Source organism: Chionomys nivalis, chromosome 6 (assembly GCF_950005125.1).
Source record: "Chionomys nivalis chromosome 6, mChiNiv1.1, whole genome shotgun sequence".
Lineage (NCBI taxonomy): Eukaryota > Metazoa > Chordata > Mammalia > Rodentia > Cricetidae > Chionomys > Chionomys nivalis.
This window is the reverse complement of record NC_080091.1, coordinates 98,629,543-98,656,208: the sequence shown is the minus strand read 5'-3', so window position 1 is coordinate 98,656,208 and position 26,666 is coordinate 98,629,543. Positions and strand designations below refer to the sequence as shown.

The window sequence follows — 26,666 nt, the reverse complement described above, 5'->3', positions numbered from 1 at the left end:
ATTCCATCTACCCTACCCTACCCTCGTCTCCTCTCTCCTTCTTTCCTTTCCTTTTGCATTTATCTTTCTTGGAAGGGACTAGTTGCTTCCTTTAATCCTGGCACTGTTCTACAGAGTGAGCTCCAGATCAGCTAGGGCTACATAAAGAGAATCTATTGCCAAAAAAAGGGAAGAGGTAGAAGAAGAAGAGAAGGAGGAGAAGAAAGAGGAGGAGGAAGAGGAGGAAGAGAAGGAGGAGGAGGACGACGATGAGAAGGAGGAGGAGGAGGAGGAGGAGGAGGAGAAGAAGAAGAAGAAGAAGAAGAAGAAGAAGAAGAAGAAGAAGAAGAGAGAGAGAGAGAGAGAAAGAAAGAAAGAAAGAAAGAAAGAAAGAAAGAAAGAAAGAAAGAAAGAAAGAAAGAAAGACGGACTGGAGAGATGGCTCAGCGGTTAAGAGCATTACCTGCTCTTCCAAAGGTCCTGAGTTCAGTTCCCAGCAACCACATGGTGGCTCACAACAATCTGTAATGAGATCTGGTGCCCTCTTCTGGCCTGTAGGCTTACACACAGACAGAATATTGTATGCATAATAAATAAATAAATATTAAAAAAAGAAAATAGCAGAAACAAATGAAAGAAAGGAAGAAAGAAAGAAAGAAAGAAAGAAAGAAAGAAAGAAAGAAAAAAAGAAAGAAAGAATTACCTTTGCATGATTATCAACAACTTCCATCTTTGTGGGCCAGGCTGGGCATGAACATAGATTTTTTTTCCACACATATGTATACTTGCTTTGGTACTTATACCTATCTCAAAAGCACAGTCAGTTGTATCTTATTTGTTTATTATAATTATGAGCTTTTGTGTGAATCTGGGTGAAGGTATATGTACATGAGTGCAAGTGCCAGAGGAAACCAGAAGAGGGCGTCAGATCCTTCTCCCTCTGTACCTGGAGTTACAGGCAGCTGTGAGCTACCTAATGAGAGTGCTGGTAACTGAGCATGGGCCCCAAAAGGAATGGCACTGTTAGGAGTTGTGGTTTTGTTGGAGGAAGTGTGTCACTGTGGAGGCGGGCTTTGAGGTCTCATATATGCTCAAGCCACACCCAGTGTCTCAGACCACTTCCTGTTGTCTGTGAATCAAAATCTAAGAATTCTGAGCACTTTCTCCAGCACTATGTCTGTCTACATGCTGCCACACTCCCAGTGCCATGCTCCCCACCGTGATGATAATGGACTGAGCCTCTGAAACTGTAAGCTACCACCTCAATTCAATGTTTTCCTTAAGAGCTGCCATGGTCATGTCTCTTCACAGCATTACAAACCCTATGATAGACTCTTAACTGTTGACCCATGTCTCTAGTTGGGTATTTAATTGACAGATCAGAAGGGCCAGTGCAAACAGAAAGCAACCATTAATAAATTTAGAAAAGATGATTTAGAGTAGGTAGAGAAAGATTATTTATGAGTAGACAATATCGTCAGTTTATAGCCACAGTACAAAATGTACCTCTTTCTTGATTATCTGGGTTATAGAGTGAGGCTGTGGGGTGGAGGTTCTCATGGGTTCCCACAGTAGCTGGTGGTGAAGCTTGACTGACAAGCCACTGTCCAAATGCCAATATATTTCCCCATTTCCAGTCATGTGTGTGTGTGTGTGTGTGTGTGAGAGAGAGAGGGGGGGGGGAGGGAGGGAGGGAGGAATGTGAAATGATGAGGGCATTTGGCTGGGGGAGGAACTCAGGACCAGCCAGGACCACCCCTGTGACCGTGTATGTTTTGCTCTGATGGCTCCCAGGGGCACCATTCACACAAATTCCGGAAGGAACGACACCCCCTGTAGTTGTGTAATGTCTCAGCTCTGGCAGGAATCTTTTATTTGTCAATTTGGAAATGTTTCCAGAACTTTCCTTTGTGAGGGACAAAGGTCTACTGTGTATCTTATATACTTCTCTATTAACTTTTTAGCTCGCTCTGAGTAACTACTTTGTAAATATCTAGTTGTTGAACAAGGGAGAGAAAAGCAGCTTAAAGAATGCCTTGCTGATGTAGCTCGCACATCATAAATGCCATCAAAGTACACAAGCCAGTCTTTTCGTACGTCCAGGGAGTGGTGCATTATTACTGAAATCAACACAAACTTCTGGCTTTTCCTCCCTCTCCCCCAAACCCATCTCTATTAGCAACCATCCGCTACTTTCCCTTGCCCCGGTTCCTAGCAACCATGAGTCTAGTTTCTGTTCCCTATATATCTGTCCTCTCTGGACATTTCATATGAATGGAACCACACAGTGCATGGTCTTTTTTATCAACTTCTTCTACTTAACATGGTGTTCATAGTGAAGGAGGATATGATCATACTTTATTTATTGCCAGATTATATTCCATTGTGTGAGTGTGCCACCATTTGTCTGCACATTTGCTAATAGTCATGTGAGCTGCCCACACTTTCTTCCTGTTATGAATAATGCTTACTAGGAACATTCGTAATGTATTGTGTGGATATTTGTTTTTCAGGGTATATATATAGCGGTGTGTTGGCACACTGAGTTTAAAGCTGTCTGGTTAATGGTATATGTGCACTTGGCTAGAGCTTTGGGATCCTGCAGCAGCCTCCCCCCACCGTGTCTACCCATGTTGTCAGCAAGTAGGTGAAGCACAGAGAATTGAATTGTACTAACTGTTTGGTGCCTTTGGACAGGGTCGTACTTACATTGAATTCGCCCTGATTTATTGTTTTGCTACTGCGCTAAGGACAGAGACAGTATTCACCACAGATAGGAACTATAGACTGGAAACAGAGCTTCCCTGTTTTCATTAGTCAACTCAAAGGATGGATGGAGCCAATTGCGGATTATTCTAGGGCCCATGCTCTCTCAGTTCCTCGCCATCCCTCATCCCTCTGGCCTTTTGCTTTCCATCAGTACCACTTACTGAGCTAGGAGAGCACAGTTGATTCAGGCCAAGTCTCCGGATGAAAAGAACATGTGTCATCTTGGTTTCTATGCCCTTTGAAAATTGTGTTTCTTCTCTTGATTCTCTAAAGAAGCCACAGTCCACTTCTTTTTTGTTTTCAGTCAGCATCTAGTAGTGTGCTACGAGGGCTATTTTTTTAAGGGTGATAAAAAGGAATTGTTAATCATTTGGAGGCAAATTACTTACCACTTAAAAAAAAAAACACGCCACTAAGTAGGAATAAGGACTGCCAGATTTTTTTTTTGTTTGTTTGTTTTGTTTTTTGTTTTTCGAGACAGGGTTTCTCTGTAGCTTTGGTGCCTGTCCTGGAACTAACTCTTGTACACCAGGCTGGCCTCGAACTCCCAGAGATCTGCCTGCCTCTGCCTCCCAAGTGCTGGGATTAAAGGCGTGCGCCACCACCGCCCGGCCAGATTTTTTAATAGGCAATATGCTTATCATACTAACTTTAAACACAGGTACTGAGGTTATGAATTTGTGGTGTGAATTTCATCTTAGAGTTGGCATCTTAGGACACTTTTGGAGGTCTGATTTTGAAGGGTCTGTTTAAACTACGAAGGTGTTTACACTATCCCTAATGACATGTGCATTTAGTGTTCATGTACACGATACTGTAGAGGGATGTTTTTGACTCCTAAAAGGAACATTGACTCATTAGAGAGGAATAATATATGGGCTCCCCTGTAGGCTAAGAGTTGCCAGATCTTGAGAACTTGAAGAATTAGCTCCGCTGAATCCAGCATGCCCCCATTTCATTCTTCATGGACTCTTTTCTACACAATAAAATTGCTTGATTCATAGGCTGTGAATAGCGAGCTTTGGGGAATGTTTAGGAAGTGTTCCAGCAAACCATCAAGACTATTGATAGGTGGCCAAGCCCTGGAAAAGAGTATTGGTAATAACAAGAGCTCAGTCTGGCCTAGCTCTCCATCTGTGTCAGACATTGCGCTAGCCCCATGTGGGTCTCCACTCAGGAGATTCTCACAGCAACCCTAAGGACACAGGAAGTGTTGGGTCGGGGCACTGAAGTGCAGATGGTCTCCGGAACTTGCTAGAGGTCACACGGCCTTAATGCAAACCCAGCTGGTTTAGTAGCTGTGTAGTTCAGAATCCTGGAAGTGCTTTTGGGCCTGCCCAGGGTGCCCAGTCACAGCTCTGGGGAGGCAGAGCCTTAGTTCCCAGTCAGCACTCGGCCAGCCTGAGTCAGTGATGCAGGCTTTGTTTTGGCCTTTTGCTGCCTGGACAAATGGAGAGGTCGAAAGTGCCTTGGGTACAGGGAATTCTCCCATGGCGTGGCCAGTGTGTGGAAGCTAGTAGAAAAATCAAATGAGGAGCAACTAAGTCTTAAAGGTGAAAACGCTGTCATAAGGCCATCACCAAATGGGAAGAGGTAACTTGTTTTTCTGTTTAATCCCTGCCATGAATTTGGATTTCTGGGGCTTCAATTTAAAGAAATAATATAATTGTGCTGTAATAAAGCCAAGACCCAGGTCTTTTCCTCTCTGCCAGGATCCGGGGACAAGGGAAAGCAGCGGATGACTGCTAGTGGGTATGGGTTTAGGGGAGCGTGAGGAAATATTACAGTGATATTGCACTACTCCATGAACATATGAAAATACTGGTCTGTGCATTTTGAACAGCTGACACTTATAATGTACGAGCTACACAACAAAGCATTCTTTAAGCAGCTTTTCCCTCCCTGGTTCATCAACTAGATATTTACCAAGTAGTTACTTGGAATGAGCTAAACAGTTACTAGAGAAGTAAGTAGATGCGCAGGAAACCTTTGTCCCTCACAGAGGAAGTTGCGCAGACTTCGATGAACCCCAACTCAGTTCCTCATGCTTGCGTGATGAGCACTTTATTGACTGAGCCATCTCCCCAAATTATCATTTTTAAACCAGCTTTCACGCCTGAGCTCCTCTTTCTGTCGCGGCCCTGCCACTCACTACAGTCCCCGTCCCTATTCTGGGAGTCTCAAATTTCCCGTGGAGTCCTTCCCTCACACCCGTATCCAAGCAGTGCCCAGGCCACCAAGGTCCTCTTCCTACCCAGGAGTTTTACAAACTCTTTCCTCCTTGGATTCTGACGTAGTGTGTAAATCAGCTCCTCACTCCACAGACTGGCTAAACAGCAAAAAAAACCCTGCCCAGCCACTGTGCCTCCATCCCAGATTCCGCTTTTTCTTGTTTCCTATTTGGAAAACTTTCAAAGGTAACCTCATCCGTCCCAGAAGACATTCCAACACCTCATTTGGATCTTTAAGGTCAGTACAAGGGGACACAGTGAAGATGAAAGCAAGCTTTAAAGTTCAAAGGTTTGTGATAGCTGCTTCATCTGATCCTAAAATAAAAGTGACAGAACAGATGTGAGTGGTTGGGAGCCATAAAGGATAATTTGGGGGCTGGGAGATGGCTCAGTCACTAAAGTGCTCAGCATGCAAGCATGAGAAACTGAGTTGGGAGTCCCATGACCCGGGTAAATAGTTAGTCATGGTTGCGTGTATCTGTAATCCCAGCTCTGGGAAGGCAGAGGCTAGCGAGTCACTGGAGCTGGGCGGCCAGCCAGTCTAGAAAACTTGGTGAGTTCAGTGAGAGATCAAGGCATGGTGTTTTCAACTCTGGCGGTGTTTGGGGCTTGTGCAGGGCCACAGCAGTGCTGACAGGCAGTGTGCCCAGCTAATGGGAAGGGTGACAGCTGTCACCTTGCTGCCCCAGCCTCTGTCCACAAGGTAGAAGCCAGAACTCTAGACGCTTGCATTACTAGACTCAGGATACCCAAATGAACGCCATCTGTGAATTTCTGGGAAGGATCTTTCTTTCTGATAAAAATCTAATAAGAGGGCTGGAGAGATGGCTCAGAGGTTAAGAGCACCGCCTGCTCTTCCAAAGGTCCTGAGTTCAATTCCTGGCAACCACATGGTGGCTCACAACCATCTGTAGTGAGGTCTGGCCTGCAGACATACACACAGACAGAATATTGTACACATAATAAATAAATATTAAAAAAAAAATCTAATAAGAAAACCCCCTCATTCTCAACTTTGGTTTTTAAATACAAGGATGGGATCTAGGGAGCCCAAGAATAGCCACAGCCACTCACAGCCCTATAGGCTGGACCGAAGAAACAGAGTGGAAACTGACCCAGAAGTTAGTCGTGGGTGAACCCCTGCAACAACAAGGGGACTGTTGCCTCTTCGCTCATGGGCCAGGAAAACAAACAAACAAACAAACAAACAAACACACCCATATTGCCCAAACACTTTTGTGTGTTTTTCTGTTCTTGAAACGGGGTCTCACTATGTAGCTCTGTAACTCACTATGAAGACCAGGCTGCCTTATACTCACAGCCATCCACCTGCCTCTGACTCACAAGTGCCTGGGGGTAAAGGTGGTAAGTATCATGGCCAACTTCTAAGCTCTTTTTGTTTTTGTGTTTTGAGACAGAGTTTGTTTATATAGCTGGGCTGGCCTGGAACTCACTATGTAGGCCAGGCTGGTCTGGAACTCACCATCGTTTACCTGTCTCTGCCTCCCAAGTGCTAAGATTAAAGGTGTGCACCACCACACTCAGCCCCTAACACTCTTTAAGATCGCCATTCCAGCCGGGCGGTGGTGGTGCACACCTTTAATCCCAGCACTCGGGAGGCAGAGGCAGGCGGATCTCTGTGAGTTCGAGACCAGCCTGGTCTACAAGAGCTAGTTCCAGGACAGGCTCCAAAACCACAGAGAAACCCTATCTCGAACCTCCCCTCTCCCAAAATGTTGTCCATTCTTTGTGGTCAGGGCATTGAAGTTGACAGATTTAATGCAGATCCCGGGTCACCTTGATCCAAGCCTTACTTTATTTTCTCTTTTTGACATTAAATTTGGAAAGATACTGTATATAGAGCTCATTACAATTATCTAAAGAAGGTTCCATAATACCAGGATCTATTAAAAAAAAAACAGAAATGGGAAGAGTATATCAGATAACATTTCTAATAAATGTGGACTTTTTAACAAAAGTCTCTAAAGGGCACACACTTGGCCTGGAGCCGAGACCCTGTTTGCTGCTACATGGGAGAGCCTGGTTGGGGTCCAGTATCGCAGTGTGATCTCAACAGACGAGAAGGCTCCTTAGTGGAGGACTCGTTCCCATAACCCTTAGATACAGAGCTGGCTCAGGAAGCATGCTCCTGTCTCGGAGCTGTGCCTTTTGCTTCTTTGCATTTGCTTCCTCCCACCTTCCTCCGCAGCCGCTGGTGTCCGCTGGCAGGAAGGCATGCTTGCCGTGATGGATGTGTGCTGATGACGAACCAGCCCGCATTGTGCAGCCTTTGAATTGCAGCAACTGTGCTGCTCTGGAGGGCTGAATGACTGGTGATTGAAAAGGAATTGATTGCAGGGCTTCAAAATGAGATCCAGAAGGTCCATTGCAAATTAGATTGTGCAAAATCCAACTTGCAGTAACTTTGCTTTGTGACATGTTTGTCCATTTGGTTTTTGTTTTTTTGTTTTTCTTTTTTTCAGACAGGTTTTCTTATGTAGCCCATGCTGAACTAGAACTCAGTAGGTAATCCAGACTACCACTGAACTCACGACAATCCTCTGTCTCAGCCTCCTGAGTGCTGAGATTACAGACGTGAGTGTCACAATTTCCTCTCCGACCAATTCTTTTTAAGTTTTCAAAGTTGTGTTAGAATGTACCCTTTACCAAAGACTTCACATCCCATAGGAAGTTTGTGAGGAAATTCTTGTGAAAGAGAAAGAAGGGAAACAAGCCCGAGGCTGGAGAGAGAGCTCAGCAGTGACTACTGGCTGCTCTGCCACAGGCCTGAAGTTTTGTTCCTGGCACCCGTTTGGGGCTGCTCCCAGTGACTTGGAACTCTAGCCTCAGGGGATCTGATGCCCTCTTCAGGCCTCTGTAGGCACCTGCCCACACATGGCATACACACATGCATTGGCAAACACACATGTGTACACATACACACAGACACAAAGGAAGAAAGGAAGGAAACATGAGACAGAGATTCTAGGCCTTCTGGCTGGGTAATTGCTGCCTTGGGGAAGCCGGGAAATGGTTTCATCTTTCCAAGCTTTCATGTTTGTCAATGAAAAGGGCTAAGTTATGCGAAGGATCCTGGGCACACAACTTAAAAGTTCTTTCCGTAAGATAGAGACCCCCCTCGTTTGTGTGGTGCCGGGTCCGGTGGGTCTTCCCCACATCTCTCCGTGAGAGAACGCATCTGTACACAGACCAGGGAGGTGTACAGCACAGATGGTGGAATTATGGGTAGACTACGGGGCACTTAGTTCAATTTGAATTCCCGATTCCAAATATTACTTTTTAAAAGTTTTGTATTAGTGCATATTAATTATGCGTGATGATGGGTTAATTGTGACGTTTTTATACATGTATTTAATATAATTTGGTCATGTTTGCCCCCATTACCCTCTCTCGTTCCCTCTCACTCCTACTGATTTCCTTCCTCATCCCGACTAGTCCCTCTTCTACAGTCATTCATCTCTCCCTTGCTCTCTCCCTTCCTCCCCTTCCTCCCTTCCCTTTTTTCTTGCTTCTTTTTTTAACCTGGTGATTTTCCTTTAGGATTACTTATAGGAGCATGGGTGAGGGGTTATTTGCAGGAGCATGGGTGAGGGGTTATTTACAGGAAGTGCCTCTGACTTCAGAAGCTTCCGTGGCTTAAGCATAATTCTTTAGAAGGCAGTTTGACAGGCGCATCAGGTCCATTGAATAAAAAAACAGCACCAGAGCTTCTCCCACTAAAGGCTATGACACTCCCAACGGCTAGTGTTTGACCAGGTTTACAATACCAGGGATGAACTGCTCCCTGTGGAAGGGGTCTCAAGTCCAGCTAGGAGGCGGCTGTTTACCCCCATACCACCCATGCCACTAATGCACCGGTGAGCTCATCTCACCTCTCATGTCAGAGGTGTCTCCCACAGGGTCTATAGCTCAGCTAGGCTGTCGATGACAATCCTTCCCCAACAGCCTGCATTCTGTCTTTTGGTGCTGTGAAGGCTGGGCAGTAGGGAAGAAGCTTCCCATGTCCATTCTAGCATGTTTTTCCTGTGAGCAGACTGTGTGGTGCTTTCAGCAATATGGTCTTACCATTGAGTTCTGGTAAGCAACTAAGACCAGTGACAATTGCCTATATTTGGGGGACCTCTGGGACCTCCCTATTTTATTTTTAGTGGTGTGTCCTAGCAATTGCATAAGGCATACTTATACTAAAGAAATTGGTTACTTATCTGAACTTCAAATTTAACTGGGCATCATGTGTTTATGTATGCTAAGTTGCCAACCTAAATTCTGGGAGGAGTCATGGATACTAACAGCCCCATCATAAACTGCTCAATGTGGAGTGAAGGAGGAGCATGGAGGACTCCAGGTTTGATAACTGATGTCCCTGGAGGGGTTTGAGGAATGTTCTCAGAGATATAAATAGGAAGAGAACCCTTCTTCTCTTTTGTGAATATCTCTATGACTTTTTTTTTTCAATCTTGGCTGGCTTTAACATAAAGTAAAAATGTTAATTCTTTATGATTCAGTTCTGGCTTCCTTTCTTCTGGTCCTCGTGCTGGAGTTTGCAGCAAACGAGTTGGCCTTCTTTGTTGTTTCCATGCTTGGTGCTGACTGTCCCTTCTCCCAACTGACTTCTGTTCCTGCGTGCCCTGCATTGATTCCCCTCTCTGAAGGCCACGTCTCAACAGGAAGTGATTACCAGAGTCTCACATTCCTCCCAGCTGTCTGGGCCTTTTCAGATTGGATGTGGGCTTACCACTAGTGGTCTCCACATCCCCCATCCTCAGGGCACATCTCTGTGGAAGTAGAAAGCAAGAATCCCCACTGCTAACCCAGGAGGGACTAGCCCTGGGTCTCACTCCAGTCTGCAGCTCGCCTGCAGTGCTCCAGGGGTGGGGTCAGTGCTGTGTGCTACTAGGTTTGTTCCTGTCTGTCAAACAAGATCACTTAGCACCTCTGGTTGGGCAGTTGTGCTCTCCTGTGAACTAGAGAAAGCTGCTGAGCTCAAGACATGGAGGTCCATCTCTCTCAGATGGCAAGCATCTAAGGGCACTAGGTCCTCAAGGTAAAAGTAGCAAGAGAAAGAACGTGATGATAGTGACACCCAAGTGGCTTTGGATGTCACTCGGGTAGGTGCCTAAAGCCTAAAGAACTGTTCCCCCAAGCCTGGCTATTTGGTTACTCAGTGCAAGGAGAACAGCAGGACCGTCTCTTTGTGCTGGCTCTATGTCACACGTTGAGTGGTTCTTGGGTTAGGGCCTTTGGTGGCCAGTGTGGGATATAAGGACTTGAGCAAGTAGAGGTTATTTGAAGGTCATTGCTCAAGGCCATTGCTAAGAGGGCTGCTCGTTTGTCAGTTGGTCAAAGGGTGAAATAAGATCTCATCTGTTTAAGAGGGGGAAAGGGACTGGGGATGTAGCTCAGTGGTAGAATACCCATCTAACATACATGAGGTGCTAGGCTCAGTCCCCAGGACCACCCTGCCCGACTGGAAATTCCTTCTGGAAACACCCATGAGCACAATATTCACTCAGACAGCTTTGTTCTGTGGGCTGGTCTCTGGGAATGCTAAATAAATAAATAAATAAATAAATAAATAAATAAATAATGGGCGCTGTCCGGAAGCTTACACTGAAGTTAGCAGAACACTGAAGTAATGGGTACAGAGGTGAGAGTTCACAGCGGGGGACAGGGAGTGGGTGGCGCAGGGAAAGTTATGGGCTTGGATGTCCTAAGAGCCGCTGGGGACGATGTGTGTGCCTAGGTCCCCAGCTGCTGTGTTGGCTGTGCTCCCATGGGAAATTGTACTGTAGCTAGGCTTGGTGGCAGAGGATTGGACCTAGCTACTGGGGAGGACCAAAAGTTCAAGGGCTGCTGGGACTATAGAGTGAATTGAAGACCAACCTGGGCGACTGATTGACGCCCTGTCTCAAAATGAAAGGTAGAAAGGGGTTAGGGCGTGGGTAGCAGGCACTTGCCTAGCTCATTCTGGGCCCTACTTAGCCTCAAGAGCCATTCACACATACACAACACCCCTACACACACACACACACACACACGCACACTCTAAGGTCTGAAGGAGCCTTCCTCCAGGGATGACCTTCTTGGACAATTTAATTACCAAAATATGGCCTCTTGCCTCAAAGTGGATAAATCTTATATGCTATTTATGCCTCGGAGACCCTGTGGGAACAGCTAAGAGTGAGTTTCAGATATTCTCACAGTTCAATGTCCAGGTCATCTGCATACTCTCCTTGTTTCTATCCAGGTTCCCCCAAGTACATCCCTCTCCCCACGAGTCCTTGTCTCCGATTCTACTTCTGAGAACCCACATCTGGCCTTGCAGGAGCAGGAAGGCCATGCGTGGAGTTCCCGTGTTTGGGCTCCTTTCTCCTGATGTAAGGAGAGCGAGCAAGCAAGGTGGTTGAGGCTACTGTTGGACATCTGACGGGGACAGAGAGTGGGAATGGCACCTGATTGTCAGCCTAGATAAGAGACCATGATATCTGTGTGGGGAGCCAGCCAGGATGGTGGCATCATTTTCTTCGGCGTGCCACAGCCTAGAGTATAGAACCCGGCAAAGGGGCTAGAGCTATGGCTCAGCTACGAAGAGCACTAGTTGCTCTTACAGGGGACCTGAGTTGGAGTTCTAGCACTACCGTGGTGGCTCATAACCAATTGCAGCTCCCGTCCCGGTAGATCTGGTGCCCTCTTCTGGCCGTCTCATGCATGCGGCACATAGACATACATGTAGGCAAAACACTCATAGAGAAAAACAAGCCAAAAGCAAAAGCCTGGGAGAAGGTGACGCGAGGCTGTCCTTCTGGCAGATGGACACCAAGGAAGTCAAGAATTGGCATGAGGATAAATGACGTGACCTTATGAATGAGTGGCTAGTGGGGTGAGCGGGCCAAAGACACTGAGAAGGGTTTGACAAGATTGGGGGCTGCGAAGAGGGTGTTTGGACTTTGGAATAGAAAAATGTAAGATTTGAGGGTGAGGACTGGAATGTATCTCAGCTGGTAGAGTTCCTGCCTTGCATGTCTGAGGCCGTGGATTGATCCCTAACACCAAACACAGCTATGGTGCATGCCTGTTATTCCAGCACTCAGGTGGGGGCGGGGCAGACGGATCAACAGTTCAAACTCATCTTTGCCTGTATACTGAGTTCGCGGCCAGCCTGGGCTATGTGATACTCTATCTCAGACAACCTAACAAGAGTAAGAACATGTTTGCTTAATGTGCCATGGCATGGGTGAGGGGCAGCTGATGGGCAGGGAGGTCAAAGTGCTGCAGTGTTAGGGAGTTGGGTGAGGCACCTCTTACCTGCCCCGAACATGGGGACTGTGGTCACTTCTTTTGTGTGAGCCTTTAGGCAGAAGATGAGCTTCATGATGGCCGCGGGCAATGGCAGATTACTGAGGATGTTTCCTACTGAATGTGCAGGACCCTCAACACTTGTAGTTGCCAATTTTCTGTTCTCATGGTGCCACACGGTCTCTTGGACGAGCTGACATTGTTTGACATATTCCGTTCAGAAGAGCTGCAGCCTGTTGACTCTCACTTTTCCTGCTCTCCTTATTTCCTGACAGCTGGCTGACAGGGCACCGGGGGACCAAGGCCATTACAGAAGAGGCAGCTTGGTCTCGTGCAGAAGCCTCATGCTCTGCCCTCTCTGGAGTCTTCCCCAGTCCCTTCCTCCTTCAAATCATCCTTGCCCGTCTACTGGGCTGAGATGTAGTGTTTCTGTTTGGTTTGGCCCTGAGCATCTCAGGCTTCTCCGCTCTGCATAGCATCAAAGGTCACACAGCCCCGGCTCACCTGTGGCCTCAGCACAGTTGTAGTGACGCAAACCAAGTGAGTAGCCTATTGCTCAAGTCCCTGTCACCTGATGGAATGTAACCCGCTAAGGGCAAGGATCCTGTCTGCATCCCGGTACCTGGCACGGCGCCCTCCCTAAAGAATGCTCTCAGTAAATGTTCCTAGAACAAATCGATTGGTATGTGTGGATCAGAGAGTCCACTTCTCCTCTAGATAGGTTCTAACTTGGTGATGTGGTCTTGGATAAATCACTTCAGCTCTTTGGAAAAAAGAACCGCTTACTGGTTATAATATTAAGTGATTTCTGAAATTACAGTGTACCAGTCAAACACATCAAATGGTTCTTAACCTCAAAATACTGCTGGGCTAGCCAACAGAGTTCTTGTGGAAATTCTTGTTCATTACTTGTTCAGTTTTGATTGTTTAGGATAGGGTCTCATGTAGACCAGGCTGGCTTCCAACTCCCTGTGTAGCTGAGGCTGGTCTTGAACTCTTAATCTTCCTATCTTTACCTTGCAGCTCTTGAAATTAGAGATGTCTTTTAGAGCTAGTTAAAATAGTTAATTTCTAGAGGTGTCAACTTCCTTTGTGGTTTATTGCTATGGATCAAATAATAATAAAGGTCAGAGGTAAACATGGAGAGGCGGTAGAGCATTGATGTTCAGGGGATGAACACTCAGGGCAGCAGTACCAATCACTAGTTTGAGGGCCCTGCACCGTGCGTGGCACACCTGACATGTTCATAAGTCAGGACGGAAGCCTCAGTGGTCAGTGAGCATGGCATTGGGTGGCCTGGCCATTCTGGACTCCTGAGATAGCTCAGCAACTCTGGCTTTCCCTCTGAGGGACAATGGGAACCACAGATGAGCGTTGAGTGGGAATATGGCATGATTTGAGGTTCTTCATTTTCTAGTCATGGTGGGATATACTCTTGTTTCTGTTCGTGCAGATTTGTGTTTTCTCGGGTGGTAGCTAGAAAGAAAAATTTAGTTTTATACAACCAGAGATAAGTTGCTTCTTTGGTCAGATTGTAAACTGAGAGTTTGTGCTTGGCAATTTCTATGATGTTCTTTTTTTTTTTTTTTTTTTTTATTTTCGAGACAAGGTTTCTCCGTAGCTTTTTGGTTCCCGTCCTGGTACTAGCTTTTTTTTTTTTTTTTTTTTTTTTTGGTTTTTCGAGACAGAGTTTCTCTGTAGCTTTGGAGCCTGTCCTGGAACTCCCTTTGTAGACCAGGCTGGTCTCGAACTCACAGAGATCCGCCTGCCTCTGCCTCCCAAGTGCTGGGATTAAAGGCGTGCGCCACCACCGCCCGGCTGGTACTAGCTCTTGTAGACCAGGCTGGCCTTGAACTCACAGAGGTCCGCCTGCCTCTGCCTCCCGAGTGCTGGGATTAAAGGCGTGCGCCACCACCGCCCGGCTATGATGTTCTTATGGATGGAGGTGACTGTCTTATCCTAATTATAGCGTTCCTGTCATCCGCCTGCCTCTTGAGTGGACTGACTCACAGGGGAGAGAGGACAGACAGAAAGGGGGAGCATATCTTCATGTGTAAGGAGAACTGATGGGCTCTTTCCATGAATCACAGATACGGAATTCAGAAGTCGTGTAGTTGGGTGCATGATTCCTTAATTCCAACCCCTTCCTCATTACTCACATTCTAGTTTAACAAAAACAGAAATTGGATTTTATTTTTTTCCCCACAGTGAGCAAGTTAGAGGAAGCTGGTGTTGCATTGAGCAGAGGGTGAGAGGCACATTTGCTGAACAATGAAAAAAACCTCACAAAACTGCACTCCGTCCTCTTGGTGTGGGCTACTCTTTCCCGAACGCTCGGTAATGCCTGGATCTTTTCTTTTGTGTTCTGGTCTTGTGCAAACACAAATTATACTCTTGTTGACTCCACCATAAGCCGTGAAACCGAAGCCGGGGAAACCCGAGTCCTATAGAGGGCAGTTTCGCTGGACCTGCTTCCTGGGGTTGTGAGATGGAAACTCGGAGCACCTGCCTCTTCATGGAGGAAGAAGTGTCCAAGCAGAAACCAGCACAGAGCCTCGATAAAATCAGACAAAGCAGCTTCCTTTGTGAGAATTCATACATTCTAGATATGGGAGAAGTCCAGGAGCTCACCCAGCCTTCCCTCATCAGGCAAATGTAGAAAGGAAAGAGTCGCTTGCTCACACGCGATTCAGTGGGTGCAGATTTCTCAAAGCCATGTGCTGTAGTAACACAGGCCGCAAGAGGGGTGTGTGTGTGAGTCCTAGCTCTCCTGCTTCCTAGCCACTGTGGCCTGGACAAACGACGTTCTCTCTCTGAGCCCTACATTCTCCATCTGTCCCTAAACTGGTTGTAAGAAGCACACACAGAGTGTGATGCCCGGGCACAGTGCTCAGTAAGCAATAGTCATAGTGGTTCTCTGTTCCCAGAGACGATGCAGAATAGAAGCCATCTTGGAGTTTAAAGCATCAGCCAGTGCTGGGCTTGTTTCCAGCAGCGCCCAGTATATATAGTCCAGCAGGGCTCAGGGTGGCCTTGATGTAAGGGATTGTGGGAGGCACTATAGTGAGTTCAGCAATGACTCCAGCCATGATGCTCTTGATTTTGAGGTGATGAGAGCTGACATGTGCACACTGGCCTGTGGTTCAGTGGGGGCTGTGTGAAGAGACAGCAAGGAGGTGAAGAGGGACTCTGGTTGGGCAGAGGTGGTGGAGGATATCATATTCAGGTGTATGACTTTTGTTTAACTCTGTGAAGCTGTGATTCTTTGCCTGTCTAAAACATCTGATGGTCCTAGTAAAGAGTTGAGACAGGAGCAAGGATAGGCAGAGCTGGCAGGCAGAAAGTATAAATAGAAGGAGAGCCAAGGAGAGAGGAGCAAGAGAATGAGAGGAGGATGTCAGGGCCCAGCCACACAGCCACACACAGCCACACACAGCCACCCAGCCACACACAGCCAGTCACCCAGCCACACAGCCACACAGCCACACAGCCACCCAGCCACACACAGCCAGTCACCCAGCCACACACAGCCAGTCACCCAGCCACACACAGCCACACACAGCCAGTCACCCAGCCACACACAGCCAGTCAGTCACACAGCCACACACAGCCACACAGCCACACACAGCCACACAGCCACACACAGCCAGCCAGCTACATACAGCCAGTCACCCAGCCACACACAGCCAACCACAGAGAAAGAAGCAAAGAACGGTATACAAAAAAAGAGAAAGACAAAAGCCCAGAGGCGAAAGGTAGTCAGGTTAAGAAAAGCTGGCAAGAAACAAGTCAAGCTAAGACCGGGCATTCATAACTAAGGATAAGTCTCCGTGTGTGATTTATTTGGGAACTGGGTGGTGGGCCCCCCAAAAAAATAAAACAGTAAAACATTGCACAACACAGAGGGACTTTTGTATGGATGGAAGGCTCGGCAAATTCTTCAGGGAGGGAGTAACACTGAGCGGCGTCTGGAGTTCTAGAGTAAGAGATTGGGCACATTCCGGTGGAAAGGGGCTTCTTATACGCAAATACAGCCTATTTTTCAGGTTTAATAAACTTCTCTATTTAAATTACCACCGAATAGGAAAAGAAGAAAGCTTAAGACAGTAATAGTAGCTGGGTACGGCAGCACACGCCTTTCATCCCAGCACTCTGGAGGCAGAGGCAGGTGAATTTCTATGGGTTTGAGGCCAGCTCCATCTACAGAGTGAGTTCTAAGACAGCCAAGGCTACACAGAGAAACCCTGTCTTGAAAAACAAACAACTAAACAACCAATGAAACAAAACAATAGCAATTACGACTTAGGGAAACTCGTTATGTCCTGAATACTTTTCATGTGTCCATTCTTTTGTATACTGTCCATCCATAGGAAGTAGATTATTATTATCGCCGTTTTACAGATGTGAAAACTGTGATGAGGCATGTGAGGTTAATGCCTTGTGACTGGTTTTTAGAAGACCCATACTCGGACCTAGGTTATCTGAGTGGAGTCCGTGCCCCAGCTTTGGCATCACAGGCTGTATCAGGCTTGGTTTCCTTGCCCTCTGCACTCTGTTCTGGTCTCTAGTCTCTAGCTGAGCTGTGTGGGTGCTCTTAGCCGCTGCTTTACTCTCTCTTTCCTGTTAGGAGAGCAGAAGGAGCTTGGAGAGCGACGCTGGGGTGAGGCCAGGCTCTCATACATCATCAGCAAGTGCTGTATCACTGGACAATACCCCTAGCTCCTTTTTACGTTGGGGAAGGGTCCTGCTACATTACCTAGGCTGCCTCCAACTTTGCATTCTCTTGCCTCAGCCTCCCACGTAGCTGGGGTTCCAGGTATACACTGCCCTGTCCAGCTTGTCCGGCATGTGGAAGTGTAAATCTTCTAGCTTTCTTTTTAAAAGTTGGCTCAAGCTGGGCGGTGGTGGCACACGCCTTTAATCCCAGCACTCGGGAGGCAGAGGCAGGTGGATCTCTGTGAGTTCGAGACCAGCCTGGTCTACAAGAGCTAGTTCCGGGACAGGCTCCAAAACCACAGGGAAACTCTGTCTCAAAAAAACCAAAAAAAAAAAAAAAAAAAGTTGGCTCAATTGCTATTCTTTGTCCCTTGCATTTGTGTATGTATTTTAGAAACATCTTGTCAATTTCAACCAAAAAGAATGCTTGAATCTTACTAGGTTGTGGTAAGTCTATGTATTGATTCATAGGAAATTATCACCTTAGCACTACTGGGTAATTCAATCCAAGAACATGGTTTGTGACTACATTTGTCTAGGTCTTCTTCAGTGTTGCCCAGGAATACTTTTGTAGTTATCAGTGTAAAAATCTTATACATGTTTTATTGGGTCTATTCTCGGGTATTTTCTCTACTTGAGTAAACATTTATTTTTGTCATTGCATATACATATAATAATTTGTCTTTTGTGTATTGATCCATTGTCTTATGATCTTATAAGTTCTAAAGCAAAGTATCTGGGGCAGATTTTTTTGTAGATGTCCTTTATTGTTAAAGGCATTTCCTTCTGTCCCAAGTTCCTAAGACTTTGTCTTAAAACCACAAGTGACCACGTGTTGTGTTACAGGCCTTTAATCCCAGCACTCAGGAGGCAGGTGGATCTCTGAGTTCAAGGCCAGCCTAATCTACACAGTAAGATCCAGGACAGCCAGAACTGTGATCCTATCTCAAAAAACAAAACAAAACAAACATGAGTGGGTGCTGGCCCTGGTCACAGCTCCTCCCGCACATCTTGGGATGCCGTGTGCTCAGCCTGGGGTCTAATACAATAGCTCTTTCCTTGGACTTGGTCCTGCCCCTGAATTCATAAAAATTGTGTATAATAAGAACAGGACAAACAAGGGCCTGAACTGGGGGCGGGGGGTTGACAGACAAGAGACAAATGAGGAGATCTTGATGCTCTGTAACACATTCTGTTCATCACAAATTGGTTAAAGAGAGACAGAGCTCACCATTTTAAATCCAAACCTGTTTGCTAAGCACAGAAACCCTCTTATGCCTTTGCTTACTATTTTATTATAGGAACAATAAGTTGATTTCCAAATATAAAATTTAATAGAGTAAGCATTTTTTTTTTCAAATTATGATCCCTAGAGTCTGATGCAGCATCTTCAACCCCATCACTGTCCTCTGGTTGCAAACCATCGAATCATAGCGTCTACGCAACACCACCACACTGTAGAGGGGCAGATAACGTGGTTAGATGTCTCCGTCACGTGGCTGGTGGACTCTGCGAAATACACCTTTGTGAGTTTCCCAGTTTACTTAAACATAAGCACTTTAATTCTACAGTGATTTCCTTCATCCTTCGCGCACAGGACTGGAGTACAGCGAGCACTGGCGCCCCCATGTGGACGTGAGGGAATGTATATAGAGCATAGCATTCCATTCTACAGAACCCCTTTGTGTCCTGGGTGCCTAGCTAGTCTACGGCAACTCAGACGGCAGGCAGGTTTCCAGTCATGGAGTTGCAACACCCCTTCCGAGCTCTGCGAACTTAGGGTCCCTGATAGGTGACACTAACAATGACGCCCTCTCCCTGTGTGTCTCTCAGAAGATGAAAGGTTAAGGAAATTCAGCTCCTCGTTTCTAGAGGTTTTTTTGTTTGAAACCATGAATTATCAGATTTAATTTTTTTAAAAAACTAATTTCCTTTTTGTGTATGTGGAGGGGGGATTTTCCACACCACAGCATTTGTGTGGCGACCAGAGGTCTACTGTGGAAGTCGGTTCTCTCCTTCCATCGCATGTGTTTCTGGGATTGAACTCCTGCCCAGGCTTGGTAGCAAGCGTCTTCACCAACAGAGCCACCTCACCAGCTCTAGGTGTTTGGGGGTACATCTTTTATAATGTCTTATTTAATACACACCACACACACACACACACACACTTCTTACAGAATTGTAACTTATGACAGAGCTGTTTTCCCATCGCTTTAGGCCACAGTGGTCAGAAAGAATAAAAGTGCACCGATATTGTTATGTGTCTGATCAAACAGGAAAGCTACAGGCTGTGGAGGAACTGAGGAAGGCCATGAGGACAAATTCGAAGGTGTCTCTAGATGCGCCCAAGTAGCCTGTGCGAGGATTGGCTGAGTAGGCCGTCAAGGAAGACGGCCACAGAGGCCTTCCATCGCGGCTACCAGGCACGAGGTCCTTAGGACCATCCTGAGTCTGGGAGACCCTGGCTCCAAAACAAAGTTGATTATAAATGTGAGTGTTTGCTACTGGGTCCTGTTCCTTGTGTCTGCGTCTGTCCTTTGGTTAATGACGCAGTGTCTTGGTGAACATTAGCTTACTGATGAGTTTGAACCAGAAAGCGTGGTTCTCTAGACTTTTTCTTTTTCAGGACTTGGCGCAGATATTCTTGAGCTCTCATGTGACATTTCCAATCTGCTTGTCAGTTTCTGCAGAGGAACCCACTGGGATTTTCATAGCGACCGCACTGAATCTGCAGATCCATCTAGGGACGATTAACAATATCGCCTTTGATCCGTGCATGTGACCTTCCCCTTTGTTTATATTTTCTTCATTTTCTGTCAATATTACCCACTGTCTGAGTGTATGTTTCCCAGTTCTGGCTACTGCGGTGTCATCGCTTTGACTGAGCGGTTTGTACCCAGCAGGAACTTACTGTTCACAGTTACAGCGGTTGTGAGTCCGCCATCTAAGAATCAGTACATTCATCTTCACGCTGCTGGGCTGCTGGTCTGAGAGCCACATTTTGGGGACCGTGGGTATTAAATGAGGCCAGTGGAGCAATGGGAGACCCTCCTGGGATGGAGATGAAAAGGACAGTAAGTGAGGGGACTCTCGGGGTCGCTCCTGCTTGGAAACCTTCCTGTGGATGTCAAGCTACAGACGGCAAACTCGGGGTGATAAATAATGAGTTAAGAGCACAGACTAAACCAGAGAAGGCTCGATTGAATCCTCTTTCTGCCAAAATGCACTCATGGGACTTGGGACAAGTTCAGCCTCTGTAAACCTCTGTTGCCTTAAAAGTAAGATAAGGTTCCCAGTTGCTGTCCTCAGGGACCTGGAGGAATCCGGTGAGTTACAAAGCGCTGAGCACAGCACCTGATCGGTAGCAGATGCTCTGCTAGCTCCTGTTGTCATGGTGACCTGGCCCAGTCACAAAGCACTGAAGTTCCTTGGAAATGTTTCCCTGAGTGAAAGAAACACGCATGCATTTGTGCATGCTGGCCTTTGCTGCATCCGTGGCCTTGACTGGAGGACGGGCATGTGCAGTTGATGTGCGTGCGTGCGTGCGTGTGTGTGTGTGTGTGTGTGTGTGTGCATGTGTGTGTGACAGAGAATTTGTGCACACTGATCTTTGCTGCCGGCTGCATCAGTGGCCTTCACTGTGGAGGGCAGGCATGTGCAGTTGATGTGTGCGTGTGTGTGTGTCACAGAGAAAGGGATCCTTAGTTCCATCTGAGTTTCCATTTATCTGTGAAGCCAAGTTGAACTGAAACATTCCCAAGTTCTCCCCCGGCTCTAAACTCTGTGGCACTTGCACTTTCCTCTCACAAGCACAAGGTGGCAGCAGAGACAAGACCTTTGACTGCTGTTGCCCCTAGCGCAGCGGTTCTCAGCCTTCAGCCTTCCTAACGCTGCGACCCCTTAGTGCACTTCCTCGTGTGTGGTGACCCCAACCGTAAAATTATTTTCACTGCTACTTCATAGCTGTAATTTTGCTACTGTGATGAATCATAGTGTTAATATCTGTGTTTTCCAATGGTCTTAGACAATCTCTGTGAAAAAGTCAAAACCTCCAAAGTGGTCATGACTCACAGACTGAGAACCACTGCCGTAGGGTAATCTGGCATCCTGTAACTTACACCATATTTTACAATTAAGATGCCAAATGGCTTAGGTTTATTGCTGATACCTTGATGGTTCCCATGAGGCCTTAATGTCCCTGGAATAATACATATATGGTATTACACAGATTTTTTTTCCCCTCCAATCTCAAAACCTTACATCATGGAAAAACTCCTCCGAGTTCTCACTCATAATAAGCCAGGGTTCTGGGGAGCAGGGAGGTAGCTGCCTGCTTTGTAAGGTGAGAACTTGCTTCTAGAATTAGGATTTTAGTTATTAGGTGTGTGGGGACGTTCACCCTGTGTATTTCATAGAGATCTGTGTGCTGTCAATCTATTCAAATATGGTCCAGTTACAGATGATGCGATCTGTAGGTTGGGAAGCCTGCTTCTTGGTTGAGGTTGGCGAGGCTGGGAGGAGTGGGCAGAAAGGGGAACAGACCACCAAGTGAGATGGCAGCTCTGTGCAGAAGCAGAGACTCCTCCGAATCTGGAGAAAGTGAGTCTAGAGACACCTAAGGAAGATGTTCGTCCGGGGTGCGGGTCGGAAGACCCATTAGAGAACATAAACATGGCATCAAAGGGAGCTGGCATAAGACCTATATAAAAAGATCCCTTTTCACCAGGGAATTGGGGATACCACAGAGTTCCCAGCAGAGTGGGAATAGGAGTGAAGGGTTTAAAAGAAAGGCTCAAGAGCCACCTTGAATGGTTCACAGGTACCGGAGGAAACGGACAAGTCAGTACTAGATGTTTAATGGTTTACTCATGTGCCATGTGACTCTGGCAGCCTCCAAGCACATACATCCGCTGTGATGTTTAACGCCTTTCATAAACTGATCATAGGGGAGTGGAAACCTCCGGAGGGGAGGAGGGGCGGGGCCCTGGTTTTCAGAGCAGACTTCCTTCTTTCTCCCTTCTGGATAATGAGAGCCGAGAGTAGATCAGTAGTGCCATCACACACCCCTGAGAGAGCTGTCCCTTCTGCAAGCTGGGCGGAGTAGAGGAATGGATTAACCCTTGAGTTCAGTGGCCTTTTGTGGCAGTTGCTCTGTAAATTGTGTCACTTGATTGCTAGGTGGAGATAAGAGTGGAAGTCTGTCCTGGTCCTTGGGAACTTAGTGTGATAGGAGGTAGGGACTCTAAAGTCTAACCTCTTAGTGAGGTTTGCCCTGTCGAGGGAGGGTTAGTGAAAATTCAATAATCTCAGACCCCAATCTTGTTTTATCGAGACAGGATCTCACCATGTAGTTTCTGACTGCCCTAGAACTCACTATGTTGACCAGACTGGTCTCCAACTCACTGAGATCTACCTACCCTCTGCCTTTGCCCCTGCCCTGCCCTGCCCCGCCCTGCCCTGCCCTGCCCCTGCCTCCACAAGTGCTGTGATTAAAGACTTGCACCACCTGGGCAACCTCAAATTCTTTTTAACAGTGGAAAGCTCTATGGAGCGAGAGTGGAGCATGGTGAGTTAATATTTCGCTGAAGCACGGGGAGGAAAGAAACTGGGTTGGGTCCTAATACCCTTCCTTGGCAATGTCATGGAAGCACCCCAAGCTGTGTCGGGGTCCTATTGATGCCCGCAGCCATCCCCTCAGCCAGCAAGGGCACCTGGTCACCTTGGTCTACCTGGAGGACCAGTGTAAGGGGCTAATTCAATTAATCCTTTGGCAGAATCCTCATTTCCCTTGTGTTTGGGGACCTCCTGTAGAATTGTCATGCTTTTGAGCCTTTCCTGACTCTTGGAGGTTTCCTAAGAATAGTTCACCTCGGAAGAAGAAAGAAAATAATGTTCACACTAACTGTAGGTGTTAAGTTGGGAGCCTGACAGGATGGTTCACGACTATCAGTCCAAGAAAACGATGTTCATACTAACTGTAGGCGTCGGGAATGGGAGCCTGGCAGGGTGGTACACGACTGTTGGCCCAGCATTTGAGAGCCGAGGCAGCAGGATTATGATATTAAGGCCAGCCTGGGCAATATACTAAGTCCCCATCTATAAAAATATAGGAGACAAGGAAGCTGATTGCTGGTCCGGATTCTAATGTGTGGGGCTGGGTGTGACTTCTGTAGTATCACATTATAGGTAAAGAGGCTTCAAGGGGAAAAGGAGCTGTGTAAGTGCTAACTAATGGTATAGGAGGTCCTTCTGTCTATGTGTTTCTTTCATTGGTTAATAAAGGAACTGCCTTGGCCTGTTGATAGGGCAAAACTTAGGTAGGTGGGGAAGATGGAACAGAATGCTGGGAGGAAAAGAGGGCGGAGTCAGAGAGATGCCATGGATCTGTCAGAGACAGACGCTGGGAATTTTACCTGGTAAGCCACTGCCACGTGGTGATATACAGATTAATAAAAATGGGTTAAATTAATATAAGAGTTAGCCAATAAAAGCTAGAGCTAATGGGACAAACAGTGATTTAATAAATACAGTTTCTGTGTATTTCGGGTGTAAGTTAGCTGAGCTGCCAGGAATGAACTAGTGCCCTCCTTGCAACAAACCAAAGCCTTTAAAGGAAAACGACCTGATCTGGGGATGGCAGCCCAGTCCCAACACGTGGGAAGTAGAGGTAGGAAGATTATGAGTTCAAGACCAGTTTCTGCTACATAAGAAATTTGAGGCTGAGCTGAATTGCATGAAATTCTCTCTCTCTCTCTCTCTCTCTCTCTCTCTCTCTCTCTCTCTCTCTCTCTCTCTCTCCTTACCCTCCTTCCCTCTCTCCCTCTCCTTCTCTCTCTCCTTACCCTCCTTCCCTCTCTCCCTCTCCTTCTCTCTCTCTCTCCTTCCCTCCTTCCCTCTCTCCCTCTCCTTCTCTCTCTCTCTCTCTCTCTCTCTCTCTCTCTCTCTCTCTCTCACACACACACACACACACACACACACTTTGATATGCTGGGCACAAAGGTGAATGCTCTGGAAGGATACCAAGAACAAAGGACAGATGAAGGACTTAAGACTTGGGCTGGTTTACCCGGGCAGACCCTGATTTTTAAAGGTCTTTTTAAAATGTATAGTGATTAAATGATCACGTCAAATGTTCTGTTGCTACAGTCCCTGGAGTAAGGGGCATCTTGGCATTATGAGTATTAGTGAGGAACTATGACCTATATTAAAAATCAAAGAATAAATTTTTAAAAAATTTTCTAAAAGCCTTTCACCAGATGCCTGTTTGAGGGAAAATATGGAAGCCTAATAAACTTGGGCAGCCCTTCTGGAAATAAGTTTGGGTTCCTTAGAAAGATGAAGTCATAGGATTACAGTATGAGCAGGAATTCTTCTAGATATATTCCTGAGAAAATGAGACCATGCTTCCAAACACGTGTGTATATGTGAGTGTTTGTAGCAGCATGATTCAAAACAGCCCCAATTGCAAAGGCTTCTCATCTCTGGTAAATGTGTTATAGCCACAGAATGGGATGTTTTACCATAGGAAGAATAGTGATACATGCTACAGTGTGGAGGGACCCTTAGGAACCACTGCTGAGGCTGGAGAAATGGCTCGGGAGTTAGGAAAGAATGCTGGTTATACAAGGGATCTGAGTTGGGCTCCCAGCACCCATGTCACACAGCTCACAATCACCTGTAACTCCAGGTCCAGGCCCTCTTCTGGTCCCTGTGGGCACCAAAACTCATGTGCACATACCCCTCTCCCTCACACATATGCACATAAGTAAAAATAAAATAAATAATTTTAAAAATTGTTAATCAGAAGCCACAAACAGAAGGGTACACGTTGTGTGATTGTACTTATATGAAATGTTCAGAACAGGCAAAACCACGGAGACAGGTGATAGATGGGTAGGTGCTGGAGGCTGAGTGTAATTGGGGAATAACTGTAATGCAGTGGCTTTTAGAGAATTTAAAATATTAGATAGTCATGATAATTATACCGCTCTGTGAATACAATAAAATCCCTTGACTTGTACAGTTTAGAAAGTGTAAATTTTATGGAATGCAAATTAAATTTTTTGGTATTTGAGTTATATCTTATTAAAATATAAAGCATAAACCTTATTCTAGATATATTTCATGGTCTGAGATTGTAGCTTCATGGAAAAGCTTAGCATGCAGGAGGTCTTGGGTTCCTCGTATCCACATGCTTGTACACTCACACATACACATGTGCACACACACCATATAAAACACAATCCAGTTATCCAATTACAGTTATAAGTGAAGTGTGGTGAGGAGAAAAAGACAGTGGAAAAGAGGGGAGAGAAAAACCTTGACTCAAGAAAGAACGAAAATGAAAGAAGAGAAGGGGACTGGTTCATGGAGCCTGATGGCCCAGGTTTGACCCCCAGGACCCACGTGGTGGAAGGAGAGAATCAGCTCCTCTGACCCCCACACAGGCAGATCATGGCCCACATCCACCTCCCCCACATACAAAATAAAGAAAAGCAATTAAAAACTAAGTGCGGGTGACAATAAGATGGGTCAGCAGGTCAAGGCTGCTGCCACCAAGTCTGATGCCTGAGGAGCTGGATACCCAGGACCCATGTGGAGGAAGGAGAGAACAGACTCTTAGAAGTTGTTCCCTGACTTCCACGTGAATGCTGTGACCCCACCACCACCCACAAAGTCAAAATATAATGGAGATGTTTTAAGAGGGGAGAGAAAGAGAGAGAGAGATTCTATGATTTTTAAAACAATTGAGCCCTTCTTCCTCGGCGCTACCTGCGAGGTGGCTGCCATCTCCTTTACGGCATCATGGCTGCCCTCCGGCCTCTGGTGAAGCCCAAGATCGTCAAAAAGAGGACCAAGAAGTTCATCCGGCACCAGTCAGACCGATATGTCAAGATTAAGCGAAACTGGCGGAAACCCAGAGGTATTGACAACAGGGTGCGGAGAAGATTCAAGGGCCAGATCCTGATGCCCAACATTGGTTATGGGAGCAACAAGAAAATCAAGCACATGCTGCCTAGCGGCTTCCGGAAGTTTCTGGTCCACAACGTCAAGGAGCTGGAGGTGCTGCTGATGTGCAACAAGTCTTACTGTGCTGAGATTGCTCACAATGTTTCCTCCAAGAACCGAAAAGCCATCGTGGAAAGAGCAGCACAGCTGGCCATCAGAGTCACCAATCCCAACGCCAGGCTGCGCAGCGAAGAGAATGAGTAGATGGCTTGCGTGCACTTTTTGTGTTTAAATAAAACCACAAAAACTGCAAAAAAAAAAAAAAAAAAAAAACAATTGAACATTTCTCTCAGGCTCTGAACCCTTAGGCCATGCGCTTCCAAATGCTATTACCCATTGATTCACTTCTGATTCTTAAGTCAAGCGTTATTTTTAGATTCCTAATTATCTGTTGCCCTTCAACTCTTATGTGGTTTGGATTTGGGAAGAGGGGGTTGTAGGGATTAAATCTAGGGTTTCATGTATGCTAGATCAACGTCCTACCACTGCGCTATGTCCCCAGCTCTCTTCTTACGTTTTAAAAAATATTCCAATTTCCCAGGGTAGCCTTGAACTCACTTGGTAGCCTCTACTTCCAATCCTCCTGCCTCGGCCTTGAGTTGCTGGGATTGCTGGCCTTCACTACCATGCCCTCCCAGTGGAATT

The 26,666-nt window shown here is 46.4% G+C and overlaps 2 protein-coding genes across 3 annotated transcripts in view; both read left to right on the top strand.

Annotated features, from left to right (window-relative positions):
- The window catches only part of Shroom3 (shroom family member 3), a 282,216-nt gene that overhangs the window by 33,090 nt on the left and 222,460 nt on the right, over window positions 1–26,666 (top strand). The gene's annotated exons all lie outside the window — the stretch shown is intronic.
- On the top strand, window positions 25,772–26,235 carry LOC130875889 (60S ribosomal protein L32-like). Its single transcript, XM_057772176.1, has one exon. The coding sequence runs from the start codon at window positions 25,818–25,820 to the stop codon at window positions 26,223–26,225; it is 408 nt and encodes a 135-aa protein (XP_057628159.1). The 5' UTR covers window positions 25,772–25,817; the 3' UTR covers window positions 26,226–26,235.